Source organism: Botryllus schlosseri, chromosome 14, assembly GCF_051294905.1.
Source record: "Botryllus schlosseri isolate E-star chromosome 14, Bs_hap1, whole genome shotgun sequence".
NCBI classification, from domain to species: domain Eukaryota; kingdom Metazoa; phylum Chordata; class Ascidiacea; order Stolidobranchia; family Styelidae; genus Botryllus; species Botryllus schlosseri.
The window spans coordinates 13374624-13395610 of NC_137249.1; the positions used below are offsets into that span (position 1 = coordinate 13374624).

Here is a 20987-nt window from a genome sequence, read left to right on the forward strand (position 1 = left end):
AAGCATTTACATCGGATCACGACGACTAATGAATTATTCTGACGTCACAAAGTCATACCAGAGTCCAGATCCAGAATAAGGCGCTTGCGTTTTACAATGAACGCAAGAAAGTGTGGCATTTGCGCAACAGCGAATATATGGCGTAACCCTAGTCCGGTGTTAGGTCTATTTTAGCACATTGTGTCGTTTAATAAGTAATTCAGTATCAAATCAGCGAAAAATGTTTCCGACGGTCACGCGGATGAAATTTTCCAATCAGGTGAGAAATCCGTGAGTCACGCACAACATCTTGTCGAAAACCACCACCGATTCCTGTCTGGCAAATTGCTGCTTTCCCTCTTTTTAGGGTTACTCTATCATAGCTTACGTCTGCCAAGAACGTCACAGCCTAGGGTGTGGGTAAGTGAAGCTCGAGGAGTCGAGGTAAACATAATGCCATTGAAGTATAGCCTACCATATAAATCCTCAGGGGGAAGCTTAGCTAACGATTGGGTATAGGCGTCAGGCGAGAGGCGACCAAACTTCAGAATTGCAGCAGACGAAACGGATGATCGCAACTGACTACCCGGATCAAGAAGACTACTCTACTTGAGGGAAATCTGAAAATAGTCCAATAATCGCAGCGGAGCAATGTCTACGAAGCTAGCTGCCTCTGGACCACCACATAGTCAATAACCTGCAAACTGCAATCCAAGTCCAACATTCTACGAAAAGGAAATTTAATTTATTTTTCGTGCTCTTGACGGGCGCCATCTAGCGTGAAAGTCGCATTGATCAGTCGATATAGTTTACAGATTACTTGTCATTACAATAAATTTTACTATTATCAGTACACATATTGTTCAAAAGGAGTACATTTGGGCGAAGAGAGGACATTTCTTGAAAAAGGAGGACGCATGGTAACAGTACGTAAATGCTGCATGTAAACTGTATAAGTGCAAAACGAGCCAAGCTAGCTGTACGGTGTGCAGACATACTCATTACTCATCTAAGAATGGCCAATGATTTGATAGTAACGGGACTTGATTCAATGTCCAAGTTTTAGCGAATTCAGTAATTCTAATTCTAATTCTAATCTAATTTGAAAAAACTGTGTACCGGTAGCTATAATTCGAATTTTAATATAATTTGGAGATAACTGTGTAGCTATAATTCTAATTCTACCCTAATTCAGAGGAAACTTTGTCGCTGTAATTCTAATCAAATTGGAGACAAGTCCTACACCAGCAGCAGACGCTAATGACAATTGACAATGCACCACACCTGCTCAGTATAACTGAGCTGGCTGCTATACCAGTCACTCTGATGACGAATCCACCGTCCTGATATGCTCCTCCATGTCTCAGACCCCGTACACGCGCTAATTTTCACACCTAATGAATGACACTCGAGATTCTGGGGCCACGATCCGACTATGTCTACCCGTCACACTCACATAGCACCTCATTTTCATCTCTTGTCCTTATCATAACCTTCTGTACTTCTCATTTAGAGCACATACTGTGCAATGTGCACGACTCTAATTTGCATATAACAGACCAAGGTGGATCTGATCTTTTCAACTGATAAAAATATACATAAAGCAAACCAGAACATTATCAGTCACTTTGTTCCTGCAGGCATTAGGAAGCAATTTCCGTCGGTCAGCTTTATCAAGTGTATTTAGAATTTAAAAGACAAGAACTCTCAACCATTCGTGATAATGATACAGAAATGAAAAATTGACATTAAAAATAATAGATGACAAACATAATGAACACCAAATCACCAAACCATCACGGCAGAACACCAAATAAATCTCTTTGAATGATGGACGAAGCAAGGTTTCGTCTGCAACCATGCAGGTCAGACTCAGACAGGATGTCTGACACATCCGAGATCTCAGACCGAGTCTCAGATGAATCTCCTTTACTGTTGCATGACATTTCGGAGGCAGTGTCACATGCACTGTCCGGCATCTTTATGCTGGAACAAGATCGAGAAGCTCGCATTGGCGTGTATCTATTAGATGAGTGGGTTCGCTTAGAATAGCCGGATAATTTGAAATGGCGACGAATTCGGCGAGTCGCAACATTTCTCTTTACATTTTGGGTATGTGTTGACCCATTGGTTTCTACCTTAGCCAAATTACGAGATTGATCATTGTCTACCAAAACAGGAAAAGTATTCGAAGAATGTATTTGATAATGGTTGGCACCACTGGAAGACTCTTCCACTGATATGTCTCTAATGAAGTCCACAGTCCGTCCATAGTCACGTGCAATTGTCGCTTCTACTCTCATATTCTGTCCCATCATGCACATTTGATCGGAGCCTTCACCCATGTCAAGTCCACATGCATGTTGCATATCTACTTCTCTCCGGCTTGATTCAAAGACTTGACTCTGAGAATGCACGGTGTTAGTCCACGGCTGTGATACATCATGCTTTACGTCATTATGAAAATCAAGGCTTTTGAAACCTACCTTTTCTGCCGAGACATTAGACCCACCATCCTCTTCATCGATCACAATGGTGTCTTCCTCGGGAGAAAAAATATCTTTATCGGGTATTTTCTTCGATAACTCCACAACTTCCATATTTGTGATAGTATCCAGGTCATTCTCAGACATATCTCCAACGTCACAGTGATACTGTCTTTCCCAGAAGACCATATGAATTTGTGACGGGGTGATTACAGGTTGGTATAGAGTCCATTCACAAATGGGTTCACCAAGATCGTCGCATTTTAACCATCTATCACTTTTTATATCGCGTATCCACGTCACAAAATGTTTGGCACCAGTAACGATGTACTGAACCACAGCGACAACGCAGTATAAATGTCCCCGAAACGCGAAATCGAGAAGACGGAGATTTGAGTGCGGCAAACCCTTTTGAAAATGAAAAACAATACAAGGGGGAAGTTCTTCCAGCCTTATTGAAGTCGACGCACATTCCGATTTGCATTGATAACAACGTCTATTAAATTGCGCGTTGAGAGGATGAAAATGACCCATAGTATTCGGCATGGTAATGATGGTCTTGTCTGATCGTCTCACACGATGACACAGGCAACTGCCGCACTGGAAATGCCACAAAATCTTTGCTTTAAAAACATTCTCCAACTTTGAGTCAAGTTTCAGCGATAGTGGAAGAATTTCGACCAGGGACTGAAATTTTCCGTATCCTAGATGCGTGTTTTTTTCCTTCAGTTTGGTAAAAAAAGCTTGCCTTATACCGCCAAGTCTCGCCATTAAACTATCGAGGTTGGCAGAGTATGAGGAACGCGATGAAAGTTCAACGACACGGCTTTGAGTCTCATCGTAAGTATTGATCAGTTTGGCCCACATATTGTCCAGAGAAGTGTTGAATATTCTAATAGCAGATCGTATGTTCTTACTACATACCGCTATTTGTAGGATTGAGTCGAGCCAGCAGGAGTTTCTGTCATTGACCCATTGAAGCATTGAAGACGATAAACGAATGGTTGGTAACACCAGGTAAGACTCATTAAATGTTTCAGTTTCGAGATTTACATCTTTAGAATGGAACGTGGTTGGTTGAGGTTCCACTGGGATATCAGCACAAGTTTGAATATCTTGAACCGCAGAATCAATGTCATGCTGGTTCTGAATGCCATCTGCTCCAATATTTGACAAGGCAGGTGAGCAGACATCCATCGGCATATCCGACTCGAAATCTGCATTCATATCAAAAGATGACAGGCTTGGGTCAACTGGAACAGTCTCATCAACAGTGTTCTGTCTTCTACCCAAGTTGTCTTCGGAAATGACGCTGATCTCAGATAGTCCAAGAAGATCATCGGGTATACTGGCAGCAGTTTGATCATGTGTTTCTATGAGATTCGATTTGAAAATGTCATCGATGACACTGTCGTAATCTGTGGGGTTGCTCATGAGACCTCTCTCAATGTCATTCAAAATGTCCGAGAAACTGTCGAGTTTATCGCGATGATCAGCATGCTCCACTTCGGTAGGAACCATCGCGGAGACTCCTCGTTTAATGATGAAATCTTCAACTAAACCATTTTCCATTGCTGGGTACGAGCATTTTTTATCTGGACACAAATACATTGCTTCGTGGAAATTCATTTGATACAAATCAATGTAAGATATTCTTCCTTTAAGTCTACATTCTGGACATTCCCTTCTGTCTTTTTTCATAGCCGCTGTAGGTTCTTCTATACTTTCAAGAAGGAAATCAAGATCAAGGTCAGGAACAGGAGGGCCAACAGGCGACAGCGGTTCTCGCTCATTCTCTTTCGGTAGATGCATCGTTGCTCTCAATATCAAGACTTTATCGCCAGTGCACTTTGTCGCTTCGAATAGGAGTCGCACTTGCCACACGTATCCTGATATTCATTCTGAACAAGTCCCGACGAACTCGGCAATTACGAACATTCCACTATCTCTATAATTCCATTCAGCGCTTGCGTTCGCGCGAAAGCATGAACGTTCAGTTGCGCTCGCATTACGTCCGGGTCCGCCGAAAATAGTTTGTATGTGAGAGAAAAAGAGACCGAACGGTGATATTGAATGGTTTTACAGTGATTGGTGAGCTTACCGAGCAAACGATTTGCTCTATAGGGAATAATGAATAATATTTACAAGTGCTTGAGATAGGAATTTCGTACGATAGGAACAATTTTCACAATGAACGGAAATTCTTGTCGAACATAAAAATGTCACGTGCGAACGAGATCCCCATCTTGCGGCAATATTTCTAGCTGTAGATGTCACGAGCGGGATTGTAAAAATGCAGTATTACAGTAATACTATAGAATGTAAACGTGGAATGGCAGCGACCGATTTTGCAGCTTCGTTCCGCTTCGCTGAAGCTTTACTCAGACTTATTTTACGGCAGCTACTGCAGGATTTCTGGCAATCCAAAAGTTGTCTTCCAGAGCTCAGAATTTACTAAATCTGATCTTGATCGAAAGCTACTGTCGCACTGATTCCGAAAATGTAAATAAAAATATGATCAGGCACTGAACCGCTTAGAATTCGCCCTCCAAGTCTGAATTATCGGCATTGTCCGAACAATCGAAGAGCCGCAATGGGTCATTGTTATGGTCATTGTTTTGCGGTCATCCGATTGTTCTGAACAATACAGATTTTAGATGTTGAGGGTGGTTTTTCATCTCAGTACGGTGCTTCACCATATTTTGATTGATAATTTCGAAATCAGTGCGACAGTAGCTTTCGATCAAGACCGAATTCAGTAAATTCTGAGCCCTGGAAGACAACTTTTGGATTGCCGGAAATTCTACAGTAGCTGCCGTAATATAAGTCTGAGTAAAGCTTCAGCGAAGCGGAACGAAGCTGCAAAATCGGTCGCTGCCATTCCACGTTTACATTCTATAGTAATACCATAGCAATTTACAACGTAGCTACGTTGTGAATTGCTATTGTAATACTATCGAATGTGACTGTTAAAGGCTATGGTAATACAGTATTAAATATGCAGTATTAATTGTACATTTTTATTCGGACATTATTTTGATCAAAAATGTATGGAATCATTGTTCGAATAGTATATTCAATTCATATTGAAATGAACCCGAATATTTTCGGCTGACACTCGTCAGGGGTAATCGTCAGCAACTAGTAGAGAATTGGAAAGAACATTGTATATCAACAATCGTATCACAAAATATGACGTCACCAGACTCGTCAGTGGTAATCGTCAGTAACTGCTGGTAGAGAATTGGAAAGAACATCGTATATCAACAATCGTATCACAAAATATGACGTCACCAGCATGAAATTTCGAATGAGAGAGCGTTCAATGTACTATTTTTAGGTGGTACACGAACTCCTTTTGTTGACAGAGTTTTGGTTTGTGTATTTTGATAAAAGTCGACTCCAAGGCACACAAATGGAATTGTGAGCGGCCCCGCCCAAAGATTCGAAATCGGTCGTCTCGATAATTATTCGCACAAATCGGATTATCTAACAGATGTTTTCCGATGGCAGAATTAATGGCCTTTGATCGATCAGCATCAATCTTAAGCGGATGAGTTAAGGGTGAGGGCAATTCCCTGCACAGACAACCGATGTTCCCACCACTACCTCTTCAAATCTTTTGAAATTTGGTACACGCACAGATGAGCTAATTCCAAACAAGATGAACTTTATTTCATGAAAATTGGACTTTGGGGTCAAAAGTTAGGTCACTTTGAAAATTGACAATTTTCTGCTCATTTCGGGTCTGCACTTTCAGGTTTTATCAATGCAATATTCAAGAAGGTGTAGCTAGATGTTAGACGACAGTTGAGATACGGCATTTGGATTTATTTGAAGCTTGTCTGATCGTCTATATTTTCAAGTGAAATTTAATGCCCTGTAGGTTAGGGTCAAAGGTTAAATTGAGGGGGAATTTGGTCAATGGTCTAAAATCAGTCAGGCGTTACACGATTTAGACTGCGGATTGCTCAAAAACATATTAAAATATTTTGGAAAATAGGATCTTAAATGAAAGTTTGCTTCAAGGAGACTTCGTTCATAGCTGTTTGATTTTGTTTTTTTGACCGTAAAGTGATGAAATTGCAGTTTCAAGAGCACACTTCATTTGCACATGGAAATGCAGTAGTAGTAGGGTGTGTTCGGACATCTATTCTGGGGTGCGTGTGGACATCATGTCTCGGGTGTGTTCCGACATCATGTCTTGGGTCTGTTAGCACTGTGTTGCCATTCGAACATCGTGTCTGGGGTGAGTTCGGACTGTTTTGTCCCTCGGACATCGTGTATGAGGGGGGTGTTCAGACACCATGCCTGGCGTGTGTTAGGGCTGTGCTGTCACTCTGACATAGTATCTGGGATATGTTTGTGTTGCGCCAGACATGACTCAGACCTGATATCTGCGCACTAATTTTATCCGGACATGCTCCGGAGCTGATACCTGCCCACTAAATACCCCCAGGCATGGTCCGAACCGGATATATGCGCGCTTAATGGACACAGATATGCGTCAGACGTGATACCCACGTCCTAAACGACGCGTTTTTGCTGATATCTGCGATAGCTGGCTATATCCACAGTAGTGGTAGCTGAGTATATCCACATTCACAGTAGAGATAGCTGAGTACATCCTAAGCTATCACTACTGTGGTTATACTCAGCTATCACTGCTGTAGATATACCCAGCTAACGCAGATATCAGCAAAACCGCAAATATAGAGGTCATATATAGGCCAAATGTCGTTTAGTACGTGGGTATCACGTCTGACGCATGTATGTGTCCACTAAGCCCGCAGATATCAGGTCCGGACTATGCCTGGGTGTATTTGGTGCGCAGGTATCAGCTACGACGCATGTCCAGATTAAAATAGTGAGCAGATATCAGGTCTGGGGCATGTTTGGCGTATCACAAACATATCCCAGACACGATGTCCGAGTAGCAAACAAAGTCCGGACACACCCCAGGCATGATGTCCAAACACCTTCCAGACACGATGTCCGAATGACAACACAGTCCGAGCTCACCCCAGATACGATGTCCGCGTTGCAAAACAGTCAGAACAGACCCGAGACATAATATCTGGGGTGAGCTCGGACTGTGTTGTCATTCGGACATCATGTCTGGGAGGTGTTCGGACATCATGCCTGGGGTGCGTCCGGACTGTGTTTGCTACTCGGACATCGTGTCTGGGATATGTTTGTGATACGCCAAACATGCCTCAGACCTGATATCTGCCCACTATTTTAATCTGGACATGTGTCGTAGCTGATACCTGCGCACCAAATACCCCCAGGCATAGTCCGGACCTGATATCTGCGGGCTTAATGGACACATACATGCGTCAGACGTGATACCCACGTCCTAAACGACATTTGGCCTATATATGACCTCTATATTTGCGGTTTTTGCTGATATCTGCGTTAGCTGGGTATATCTACAGCAGTGATAACTGAGTATAACCACAGTAGTGATAGCTTAGGATGTACTCAGCTATCTCTACTGTGAATGTGGATATACTCAGCTACCACTACTGTGGATATAGCCAGCTATCGCAGATATCAGCAAAAACGCGTCGTTTAGGACGTGGGTATCACGTCTGACGCATATCTGTGTCCATTAAGCGCGCATATATCCGGTTCGGACCATGCCTGGGGGTATTTAGTGGGCAGGTATCAGCTCCGGAGCATGTCCGGATAAAATTAGTGCGCAGATATCAGGTCTGAGTCATGTCTGGCGCAACACAAACATATCCCAGATACTATGTCAGAGTGACAGCACAGTCCTAACACACGCCAGGCATGGTGTCTGAACACCCCCCTCATACACGATGTCCGAGGGACAAAACAGTCCGAACTCACCCCAGACACGATGTTCGAATGGCAACACAGTCCTAACAGACCCAAGACATGATGTCGGAACACACCCAAGACATGATGTCCACACGCACCCCAGAATAGATGTCCGAACACACCCTTCTACTACTGCATTTCCATGTGCAAATGAAGTGTGCTCTTGAAACTGCAATTTCATCACTTTACGGTCTAAAAACCAAAATCAAACAGCTATGAACGAAGTCTCCTTGAAGCAAACTTTCATTTAAGATCCTATTTTCCAAAATATTTTAATATGTTTTTGAGCAATCCGCAGTCTAAATCGTGTAACGCCTGACTGATTTTAGACCATTGACCAAATTCCCCCTCAATTTAACCTTTGACCCTAACCTACAGGGCATTAAATTTCACTTGAAAATATAGACGATCAGACAAGCTTCAAATAAATCCAAATGCCGTATCTCAACTGTCCTCTAACATCTAGCTACACCTTCTTGAATACTGCATTGATAAAACCTGAAAGTGCAGATCCGAAATGAGCAGAAAATTGTCAATTTTCAAAGTGACGTAACTTTTGACCCCAAAGTCCAATTTTCATGAAATAAAGTTCATCCTGTTTGGAATCAGCTCATCTGTGCGTGTACCAAATTTCAGGAGATTTGAAGAGGTAGTGGTGGGAACATCGGTTGTCTGTGCAGGGAATTGCCCGTGAGCTTTTCACTGAGCGTGATGCACGTGTTCTGATAAATCTGGGGACATGTTGGTTTATGCGTTCCTGCAGACGTTTTGACGTTCTTCCCACGTAGCCACAATCGGGGCCGTAACAGCACTTCGTCAGCCCCCCCTCCCCCCCAAAAAAACGTTGGTCTTGGGCCCCCCAAACGGTGATAAACCGAACTTCTGGGGGGATTCGCCCCCCCAGACCCCCTTTGTCAATCCGATCTTTGCCGCTACTTTGTCATCTATATTGGTTGTCCGTTTAGTGAGTCAGATAATCCCGCCTGGACGCGCGAAGAGCGAAAAATTTATATAATTCATGATTGAACCGATCAATATTATCGGGCGTACACCCGTTGGCAGGAACTTCGTCAGCCCCCCCCCCCAAATTGGGTCTTTGGCTCCGATAGGGTGATAACCCGCCCCCTCCCCCATTACGTTGTAAGCTTTTGTCACGAAATTAGTCGTACTGTCTAGTGAGCCAGCGCTAAGCGCGAAAATTTTCGATAATTCATGAATCATGATAAAAGCGGCCAATAAGATCGGGAATTGCATATATATTGCTATCAATTTCTTGTCCTCTCTGCTCACGTTATCAGATTTACCGGAAACTGTAGGGCCCGTAAATAATAATTAAACATCTTCGGGCGGGCGGCCCCGTTGGTATGACTTCGTTACATGATGTGACGTGACGTGACCTCCTGTCTGCTATATCAAAAAATATCGAATAGCCCAAACGTACTAAACTAAAAGACGCAGACGATTTCAAATTGGTATTTCTTCACTGGCATATAATTTTTCCCTGCGGGATGGTATTTGTCTTCTGAGGTTCAGATTGCCAAGACTGAAACATTTGGCGCCAGTCATTGAGGCACCTATTGACAATTAAACCTGTATGTATTTTGTATATATAACGAAGTTTTCGGACAGCGTAAGGGCAGTCCTTTTCCGCCAAAGTTTTCGCGCTGCCGATCGTTCTGGTACACTTCTTGGAGTCGCATGTAATATGTCCTAAATCGTTATATGTCTTGGTGCGTCGTGGCGCGGTAATGGCCAACGCCGATATGTCTATTTCTATAAATCTTGCGTGTTTTTTCTTGGAGGAAGAGTACAAATATTGAAGATGTTTGGCAGCTTGACATCGCGCGCAGCGCGAAAAATTTTTGAAAAAGTTGCATAAATTATAAAAAAAACTTTAATTTATGCTAATTCACGAAATAATTTTGGGCCCCCTTCGAGCTCGCCCCCCCCCCGATTGGGGGGTTTGGGGTGCGGCAGTTACGGTACTGGCCACAATCACAGTGGCACTTATATTCGTACACTACATTACTTTGTTGAAGTGCAGGGAAAACGCGTCTTGGAATCATTGTTGTAGTGTTCGGCGAATGACATCTAGGTGATAGGCGTTCTGAAGTAGCGTAGCCTGCATATTGTAGGTCATGCTGTGCTATACTTAACCCGTGCGTAAAGTCAAGCAGACTCTTTCGGTTCGGTTCGGTTAATTTACAAGAAATCGGAATTCTCTATAGAATATACTATGCATTTGCTGTGCGACGGTGCGTAGATCTGGTACAGTAGGGGCTGCTAACCTTCCACCACAATAGCAACGGCATTTTTCGCCGCATGTCATGCAAAGTATGCTATTGTTTGCCGCAGTCGTGTACATTGTACAATCACACAGGGTTGTAACCAGAGGTGGTCAGTAACGAAGTACTTCTACTTTTTCGAAGTACTCAAGTAGTTTTTCTCTACTTCTGGTACTTACTCAAGTAGATCTGAATTTCACTACTTCTACTTCTACTTCATAATATTTTGTGATCTACTTACTTACTTTTCGCTATTTTCAGTTTGTCAAGTAGAAGTAGTTTAATCCTTCAATCATAAGAAAGCCTGAGAAAATTCGGGGCTGTTTTCACGGAGTATCGACATTTAATTTTCATAAAAGTTGAGTTAAGCCCAGAATTTTCGTCGCGCCTCGCGCGCAGTGAATGCGGAGTATCCAGTATGATTTCACGAAAGTATCGGTGAATATAATTTAGGTAGCGGGTTGGCGTGGTTCTGTTCACACCGCATTGTCGCCCTTCGCGATATCAAATATTTCATCACAGTATATATGGCTTATCATAACGTTTGAAACTGATGTTTCGCAATCTAGCATTTACTTATCATACCGTAATCTAGCTGTCCATGGCGTGTCCTAATCTGGAAAAGTGAACTCTGACTTTTTTTTAGTTTTAAAGCTGTTTTTGCATGCCAACCTTCGAAACTTTCTGGACTATAGACATTAAATACATGTTCCGTTTTTAGATTTATATTTCTCTTGCAATTCCCAGTACCATATATTTTGATTTCTAATTAATATCAGTTCTTTTGACTGGATAACGTTCATCTTGAAGTAAAAAACAAGTGTAGTAATGCCTGCAATTTCCAGAAACAAAACCACACAATATAACATTTTTACAGTCCACCATATTTTTTATTAACGTTTACTAATCGCACAAAGTGTTTACACCGCATCCAACACAACATCTCCGTGTTGCTCTTGGACTAAACTACAGGCCTTATAATATGGGGGAGTGCGCAATACCATGATATTTTCTAAAACGTGCTGTTTGAGTAAACAGAGGATAAGTATCGCATTTCCATATCAATACTATCATTTTCATCCCATGATGTGGACGAATGCTTTTTCTATCGAAAATTGGATACCTGCTGGTATGCATCAATATGTATCAAGCTCGTTACCTTTCGCATAGCTCAATTTGTACCTTTTTATAATCCATGTGAACGAATTAGGATCGTTTTCACAACTACTTACTTACTTGAGTACTTTTAAAGTCAGTCAATTCTACTTCTACTTCAAGTAGTTTTAAGTTGCTCATGGAAGAAGTATTTCTACTCGTACTTGAGTAGATTTTTTAGTCGCTACTTCTACTTCTACTTGAGTAGCTTTCTTGACTACTTTGACCACCTCTGGTTGTAACCAAGTCACAAGGCACCGACTAAGTCCGACCGAGCGAGTCAATCTCAGTTTTAAGTTTTGGCTCGAGTCAAGTCGAGTCATTTTCAATTCACCACCGAGTCAAGTCCGAGTCCAAGTCAGCGAAAAGAGGGTCGAGTCCGAGTCATGGTATTATGACTCGACTCGAGTCCAAGTCATTGTGTTGACTGCTCAGTATCTTTTTAAAGTATTGTTAAACCCAACTTTTACAACTCTGTTTGGTGATATCGAATGGTTCGCATTTGTTATATACTAATTTTCCTCACTTTTAGCAGTTTCTGGTCGCATTTTCAAGTACCAGTAGGCCTACCAATAGAAGAAATCCCAATAGTGTAGTTACTTTACTATTCTTTGAAATTACAATGAAATATCGGTCTTTGCCGTCTGCGTCTCGAGTCATATGACTTGGCTCGAGTCATGCGCAATGGCTCGAGTTCAAGTCGAGTCAATACACAGATTGACTCGAGTCGAGTCATTTCCGTACTTTGAGAAAATGACTCGAGTCAAGTCGAGTCATCAGAAAATCGTGACTCGAGTCTGACTCGGCGAGTCATCACAACCCTGCAATCACACTTCCTCATACTGCAAATCACAGGCGTGGAACCTGCGGGATTCCTGCGCAATGAAATACTCCAATAAGTTGCACAGCACATGCACAATGTCATAGTTACTGGTACTAAAGAATGAAAGTGTAGTTAGTGTGCATATCGAAATTAATCCCATGATGAGCTATTCAATGTGTTATAAAAGTACGCTGTGACTTCTAAGCATTTAGCCAAGAAATTGCCAGGTTTATGTACCAGTTCCATTACGGTGTCTGCCCCGAAAAATTCAATGATTTAAGCGCATAAGTCTTCGTCCGAGGTTAGTTCGAAGTTATTGGATCATGATCATATATATTGCCCTCGCTTTCCGACACAATATGTCCCCTCATTTTAATCGTCGTCTCGGCACCTTCTGTCTATTCATTGTATCGCAATGTCGTAGTGTTTTTGGAAGGATGAAAACTATTGCCAATAAACTCGGCTGAAATAACCATTCAGTGACGAAACAGTATCTCGCCGGCTATCCGGCTGTTATCGATCATGTCCAGTCCAGTGGAGTCAAGTCGAAATACAAACAATTTCCACTGAATCAATACTAGTTAGCCCTTTAGATTACCGGACCACGACCTGACATATCGATCTCTCCATCCGAGACATGACGTCTGTCCTTATCATCTTCTTTTACGTTTCATTTAGTGTGCACCTGTACCTCCTTTTTTTACATCGCCTAGGCCAGGCGGGTGTTTGATTTCGAAGACTACTCCAATTCGTTTCGACACCTCCATATCCTTCATTGTATCACAGTCTTGTAATGTATTGAAATGATGAAATTTTTAGCAGGGTTGTAATTACCCGACCCGAGTCATTTTCTCAAAATATGGAAATGACTCGACTCGAGTCAATCTACTTGGACTCGAGTCATTGCGCAAGACTCGAACCAAGTCATATGACTCGAGACTCAGACTGCCAAGACCGACATTTCATTGTAATTTCGAAGAACAGTAAAGTAAACACACAATTGGGATTTCGTCTATTGGTACTTGAAAGTGTCACCAGAAACTGCTAAAAGTGAGGAAATTTAGTCTATTATAAATGCGAACCCCATTCGATTTCAAATAAGATAGTTTCAAAAAGTGGATATAACAAGACTGAGCACTGTGAGCAGTCAACACAATGACTTGGACTCGACTCTCTCTCGCTGACTTGGACTTGACTCGGTGGCGAATTGAAAATCACTCTACTTGACATGAGTCAAAACCAAAAATGTGAGGTTGACTTGTGACTTGGTTACAACCCTGATTTTAGCAATAAATTGAATTGAATTCATAGTTATGCTGAGGTTCAGGGCCACTAGTGTTTGTATAATTCCCCAATGAATATCAGATGCCCACTGGGTAATATAAAGTACCTTCGCTAACATCACAGCCTTTATGGGCGTTTGATCGAAAGACTTACCCCAGCCGTTTCAACTTCCTCCTATCTTTTCATTTTATCGCAATCTTGTGATGTTTGGAAATGACGAATATAATAGGCTAACAAACGAATGGATGAATGAACCAAAATGATTTTTACCACAAAATATCAAAGGACAATGTTTATTGAACATCATAGGCGACAATTACACCAAATTATCAATATTTCTCGGAGCTTGCTGTTCCTTTACAAATTAACATTTGGCCCGAGCATACAGCTCACTGCTAGAATGAAAGTAGCTTTGCATCGACTTGAGAGCTGACACACGTCAACTCGGCGCTCTGTATGATTGTGGTCGCGCTCTCAAGTAACCGGTGAACACAACGGGACATATCCCTCATCTTGATTTCACCCCTTGTTCTGCTCGTCGCTGCCGCCACCTTCGTCAGTGCCGGGTGGGGCCGCGTCCGACTCACGGTCCTTGTGCTTGTGTTTCTTCGCCTTCTTGTGCTTGGACGCGTGCCTGTCCTCGTCTTCGTGTTTTCTGCGAACTGAGCGCCGCCGCGGCGACCCTTCGTCTTTGTATCTCCGATGGCTGCTGGTCTCGCGACGGTCCCGATCATGGTCCCTGTCTCTCTCTCTCTCTCTGTCCCGATCTCGGTCTCTCTCTCTCTCCCTGTCTCTGTCCCGGTCACGATCCCTGGTCCTGCTCTCGTCTCTGTCACGCGTTCGGCTTTCCCGGTAGTCTCGGCGGTCCCGATAGCGGTCCCGATCGTAATCTCGTCTTGAACTGCCACCTCTGTCCCGCCTGTATCTCCCGTCCTCTTCACTCTGCCTTTCGCCTTCGTTATCCGAAGGACGGCTGGGCCGGTCTCTGTCATCATTATATCGAGGGTTTCCATCTTGATTAAAAGGAGAGAGTGTGTGATTAGGGGGTTGTACGCCTGGGGGATACCCCATCGGGGATTGCAAGTACTCGGGCGGAGGAACTATACCAGGTGGGGGAATGCCAGGGGGTGGTACACCTGGCATTAAAAATCCAGGGGGTGGAACACCTATAGGCATCCCCGGCGGAGGCTGGTTGGGGTTTATGGGAGGAAACGGAAGCGGGGCGCTCGGCAATGCCCCGGATACAGGTGGTCTCATGTTCGGGATGAACATTTGACCCCCAGGACGTGGCATTGCGACTGGAGGTGGTTTCGATGCAGCTGGGCTTTGATAAATTGAAGCAGACGGTGTTGAAGTTGATGCCCCGCTCTTTTGACTGTTCAACAGGCCCATCATCTCCTCCTCTTTACGCCTACTCACCTGTAGCGTGCTTATGGTCCTGACCGTGGTCTCGAATTTAGGCATAGGCACATAAGGCGGAGTGGGGAACAGGCCCATTCCATTTTGCAGGGGCTTTGTGACTGTAACGTTACCGATGGTGATGCTATCCATTTGCCCGCGGAACTTCTTCTGCTTGTCACAGTACTGCTTCCAACTATCCTCGTTGAAACCAAAATTGAAGTAATCTGATATGTCGGCGCCTGGCTTCCGCCACGGTTTGTCGTCTAATAGATCTATGTTCGTTTCCAGAACGGGCTTTCCGTTGATGTCGCCTGGCGCGTCCATGTCAACACCCTTTGCGACAGCCGGTTTTTGCGGTACAGGGACCGGATTCCTGTAAAATGTTCGCAGTCCTGTAGGGGGAAACGCGGGCTGGGACCCGGTTGTGATTTCGCCTATCGTGATCTGGACATCATCGTCTGAATCTTCATCATCTTCGGCTGTTTTCGGCTCCTCTTTCACCTCCGTTTCCTCATTCTCTTTGTTTTCACTGCTATCGGCATCATTGGTTTCGCCATTAGGAGTCTCTTCTACTGGCTCTTGTTTTGGTTCGGTCTCCTTTTCTGGTTCCATGCTATCCAGTGTTTCAGCAGGCTCTTCCGTTTCAGATTTCTTGTCTGTATCTCCGTACAGCCAAGAGTCCTCATCGTCTAGATCGGCCATAATGCTCTATTGATGCGACTGGCTCTCACGTACCGTACTGCAAGATTTCATATAGAGATATATAATAGATCTGGAAACCAAATAAAAATGTAGGATAAATATAAAAATCTCCAAATAACTTCCACACTCTGAAATTTATACATTTAAAGTGAAATGATTATAAGATAATCATTGACCATTGTAGTCATAGAACAGCGTTGCAAACAAGCAATGCAAATTGGGGATGATTTCAGGCATCGTGTTAGGATTTACCAAGACAGAATCACTAAATTTTGTAAGCTAACACTTTTCAAACAACTTTACTGCAATACCGTAACGTATTCTGCTCAAATGATGGGTTGAATCAGTAATCTCTAGAGATGAAGTTGACAATCTGCCAGTGTTCTCAAAGTGATGCAGCTAGTCTCACACCAAGCACAAACCTATTCCACAACCTACCAAAGTCTGGATACTGTATCATAAAAGTTTACTGAAAATTTGTTTATTACCACTTATTCATCTTAACCAATAGCACACCACAATATTAAAGGACAATCAATTACAATTAATTATATTTAGTACTTTAGTAGCCTAGTATGCAGAATATAGATATAAAATAGCAATATCTTGGATGCGAAATTATCTTTCTTTGGACCAGAGGTCACAGTCAACTATCTCGCTATTTAGCTCACAGCAGAACTCACTACAGCTAAATGGTGAAATCTCATTGTCATGACAAACACCGTTACAATATTGCTCGACCTACCAACAATTGAGAAATCAATAGCGGAGCACAACGATGTAGATACACAAAAAATACCCTTGCATTGCATCACACTATATTTAAGTAAAAGTCAATTCCTTATCAATACTTGAAGGATCTGTGAACTTGATTGTCATGAAGTAAAACAGCACAGGGACTACAACAAGCACAAGGTAATAGAGATTACTCTGAAGCGATACAATACCAAATCCAATCACAGCAATGTGCCACAAAATTATTGAAATATTGCGAGCTATATTCTGCTTCAATGAACTAAGAGTAAATATTTCGGTCCAGACAAAATATATCGACATGCCAATAAGAGATACAATGATTGCAATGTAAGGAAACGCGTAGTAAATCAAGCCACCAAAGACCGCTTGTGCCACAACTAATATCGGAAGAGAGTACAAAGCCGCATATATTGGATCTTGCCACTGCTTGGATGGGCCAATCATGCTCAACACAATAGGTCTTATCAAAAGCATAACTGATAGCAAGTACGCATAGTAGATGCAAACAGTGGTCAGCAATGGATATACAACTTCTTGAGTGCAATGCACCGTTTCTGTATATTGCAATTGCGGGTTGTAAAACATTGGATACCAGTCGGACAGTCGTTGGACTCCGCAAGATATCATTGATAAACTACCCATAGGTTCTGTAGATAACAGCGCGAATATGGTTGCGCATGCACATTCAGTCGTAGAGAGCAGAATTTGTGTTGCCAGCAGCTTTCCGCCAGTACGGTATCGCAGTATAAATATCCAGTTTATCATGCATGGCAGAGCCACCATGAAACAGAGAAACTGCCACTCGTAAACGTCCAGAGGTTCTTCACACTTAACACAATACTTTGTCTGGTTTGTTCGGAAACCTCGTGGGCATGCACCACATTTGCTTAAATCCCACTGATCCGCGGCAGATTCATCTGGCTGAAATCCGCAGTATCTCCCGAAGCATGACGGAAGTTCCGTTTGCGAGCCCATTGTGCTGACCATTGGCTTCACTCCATAGCTTCATACAGCGACTCTATATCAAATTAACTAAGTTGCTAGATTGGGAAAAATATAAATATTTCAGGCGACATTAGAAATACATCATGTTGATAGTAGATTTCGCAAAACCATACAGCCACTGAGCTAAATCCAATAAACCTGTCCAAGTTTGTATATAACCAACATTAAATTGTTAATAATTTACATGACAACATATAAACCAAAAGCCGGCAAAATTCCCCACCATAAACAGATGAAAACACACAAGAAATTTAGGTCTATAGTAATTTTCCAATGTCCATATAATTTATTGTTCGTTTTCATAGTCTTTAGGATTCTTCCTCTTTAGCTCAGCGTTATTTGCTTCGCCCCAAAGGTAGATCTGATATGCGACAAGGCCGGGAACAGCGAAATAGAGAAACTTCTCTCTTGTGCGTCTGATGACGTTGAAAAAACCGTTGTAGAAAAATCCTTTGAATGGTTTCTGTTCGAATGCGGAAAGAGTGTATTGGACTTGATTGTTTACTCTTGCTCCCATCTTTCCAAAGGCAGCTCCATTATTGACGCTGGTCAGCTTCATTTTGATGAAGATTCGTTCAGGACAAGAGTATATGCGTCTACGGTATCAGACTTCTAATCTGCACAGGTTGGACAATGATATATTGGATAAATCATGTGCTGAGAGCTGAGGTATGTTTGAGTCTATAAACCAGTCTAAAATTAAATAGTAGCACACAATGACTCATGTTTCCTTGCATTTACATTTGAATTTCATGATTACCACATATAATAGCTCGTCCCGACATCACAGAGCACTTGGAGCAGCTTGACGACCCGACCTATATTGTTCAGTGTTCACATATTGACAGAAACAAAGATTCAAGACCAAGAAGGAGTCATCCCGGTTATAGAATCTCAATCATTTTCATTAATCAATCATGGAAGCCGTGATGATTCTCTGGCAGACAGTTAGTCTGACACTTGTGAGAATGAGAAATTACCGGTATGGGTGGGAGCACACTCAGGGCCCTGTGGATATACGCAGTTCACGCAGCTCACGCAGGTCACGCAGGTATCACGTAGGTATCACTCTTCCACGTTGTTCTGGTGCTCAGGTATCAAGTCTGGAGTGTTTTTGGGGATGTGTTCAAGTTTATTTAGTAATCAGGTATCTCGCAGGTAAACCTCCAGCACTTAGGAATCGAACTCTGAAGTCGACCTCGGCCGGACTCGAACCCGTGTGTCTGCGGTGTGTTCACGCTAGTTATCATGCCTTGTGTATATATTTGTCGCCGATTTTTAAATTCGTTGAATTTGCATTTTGCCCGATGGTTTGAAGCGGCTGAAGGAGACACTTTGCTCGAGTGAGCTGACGACCTGGACTAGCATCGAACAGGCGGCCTTGGAAGCAAAATCTATACTGCTACCGGTAGTGGTTACTTCCAACATTTGGAACGCAGATCCCAAGCGGCGAAAGTTCATCTGTGATCCTTGAGAGAGAGACGAGACGAAGGAGCGAAAAGGAAGCGAATGTGATGAACGGGATTTCGTATCTCATTTCCCAAATACATCAAGTTGAACGCTTATGTCCATTAATTAAAGAAATAACACCTCAATGTCGTCATAGTCAATTCATGGTCTACTTTGGACGTACGTCACAAAGATGCGAATTTTCGGACAGATAATATGGAGTTTGCGCAGCTGTTCTCAGATTAGTTGATATCATTATTGATGTAGTGGAATAATTGGCTACTATATAATTTATTTGCTGTTCACCAATATAATTGGCAACCTTCGATGCGAGTTACTTTCAAAGAGGAAGCTAAAACTCGTTTCAGACAGATAATAAATACGTGAACTGCGTGAACTGTGTGAGCTGCGTGAACTGCGTATATCCACAGGGCCCACACTCAGCCCAGGACTCCGATTGGTGTGCTATAAGGTTAACAACACGCTGCCACTTGGTACATCAATACAGTTACAGCTGAGGTATTCGTAGGAAGTAATAACATTCCTAATTATAGTACGATATTTGCGATAATGCATATACCGATCTCACGCAGCAATAATCGCGATTTGCGCAAAGACGTCCTGCCCTACCGCCGACGCGGCGATGTCAACGACTCAACGAGCAACCTTGAAATCTTACGGTAAAACTTATGCTAATATATGCAATTTCTCGCATGGATCACTCGTCCGGATGGAACAAGATTATGAATTTCGCATGAATCAATCAATCAATCAGGTTTATTAATATTTTCATCGTTTCAAAAACATCACAAGACTGCGATACAATGAAAAGATAGGAAGGTGTCGAAACAACTTGGAGTAGCCATTAAGATCAGACACCCACCTTAGCCTAGGCGAAGTAAATAAGAGGCGATTATACTTAACATCTTCGTTTTTCAGAAATATATGACGGCCAGGGTTGTCCAAAATTTGGAAAATCTCAAAAATGATGGGTATCAATATCTCATTCTATAGATTATTGATAAAAAACAACAATGAGCCTGAAATAAACTCACAGGAAAGTCGTTAAGATTTGTCGCAAAGCGTTTGAAAGTAGCTACCGACGAGTGGGCGTGTCAGCGACCATAGAACGGCAACAAGACTAGTAATCACGAAATCACGGCTCTCCATTGGCTAATCGGCTATGCTTCAATGATCACAACGGTAGTGAATTGCTGATTAGTTGTTGAAGGAGTCTGCTAACGGCGGTGATTCTGTAAGCGCATTGCAGGCTGGTTGGCAGATAATGATTTAAGATTAATTCAGGACATGTTGAGTTACTAAATACATGATGATGAGCAAACAACAGCTGCCTGAAACAAACCGACGTATCCGACATGTCTGTTTTGACCAAAGGAAAGCACAGAACATGCGGAGACCGATTGCAAAGGCGCTTATGCAAGTGGCGAACGAATTCCTTGTTTCAGAAGGGATACAACATCATTGAATGCAAATATAAAGCTTAACAATGACACTACTTCGTCTTATTAGATTCCAGTCGTGGTATATAATTGGAGTCTTGAATGCCCTGAGCATTGGCTGATTCAGCCGTATATGTTGGGTTGTTAGTAGACTCTTACAGCAAAATGAATTCACTCGTAAGTGCTGTCAAAGTCGTCAATGATGCTTGACAAAGAGTTGAAAAGGTATAAGCACAGACTATGCTGGTATGACCATTAAAAAGACAGTTTTCTTGTTTAGCTTATCCTTGGAAAATTGAAGGCATGACAGAGGTTAAACGGCGAATGATTGTGCAGGTGCACTTTTAGAACTAAA

The 20987-nt window shown here is 42.6% G+C and overlaps 3 protein-coding genes across 4 annotated transcripts; all 3 read right to left on the reverse strand.

Moving 5' to 3' along the window:
* Positions 1–1643: 1643 nt before the first annotated feature.
* On the reverse strand, positions 1644–4450 carry LOC145455881 (SUMO-specific isopeptidase USPL1-like). 2 transcript variants are annotated; one of them, XM_080333907.1, is made up of 2 exons: positions 2466–4450; positions 1644–2384 (listed from the first exon to the last, which is right to left on the reverse strand). In XM_080333907.1, exons 1-2 carry the CDS (start codon positions 4275–4277, stop codon positions 1776–1778), a joined length of 2421 nt encoding a protein of 806 aa, XP_080190033.1. In that variant the 5' UTR covers positions 4278–4450; the 3' UTR covers positions 1644–1775. The 2 variants fall into 2 exon arrangements, with proteins under 2 accessions (XP_080190033.1, XP_080190034.1); XM_080333908.1 differs by having other exon boundaries at positions 1796–1965.
* Positions 4451–14136: 9686 nt separating this feature from the next.
* Positions 14137–15962, reverse strand: LOC145455509 (uncharacterized). The gene has a single exon (XM_080333490.1). The coding sequence runs from the start codon at positions 15960–15962 to the stop codon at positions 14379–14381; it is 1584 nt and encodes a 527-aa protein (XP_080189616.1). The 3' UTR covers positions 14137–14378.
* Positions 15963–16031: 69 nt separating this feature from the next.
* On the reverse strand, positions 16032–18695 carry LOC145455511 (JNK1/MAPK8-associated membrane protein-like). The gene has a single exon (XM_080333491.1). It carries the CDS (start codon positions 17703–17705, stop codon positions 16785–16787), a length of 921 nt encoding a protein of 306 aa, XP_080189617.1. The 5' UTR covers positions 17706–18695; the 3' UTR covers positions 16032–16784.
* Between the last annotated feature and the right edge of the window lie 2292 nt (positions 18696–20987).

Excerpts from the sequence above, each read along its gene's own strand:
- LOC145455881 (XM_080333907.1), bottom strand. The coding sequence starts at position 4,277 with ATGCATCTACCGAAAGAGAATGAGCGAGAACCGCTGTCGCCTGTTGGC. Across the intron at positions 2,385-2,465 it reads CTAATGTCTCGGCAGAAAAG|AGTCAAGTCTTTGAATCAAG; the intron begins GTAGGTTTCAAA and ends GTGCATTCTCAG.
- LOC145455509 (XM_080333490.1), bottom strand. The coding sequence starts at position 15,962 with ATGGCCGATCTAGACGATGAGGACTCTTGGCTGTACGGAGATACAGAC.
- LOC145455511 (XM_080333491.1), bottom strand. The coding sequence starts at position 17,705 with ATGGTCAGCACAATGGGCTCGCAAACGGAACTTCCGTCATGCTTCGGG.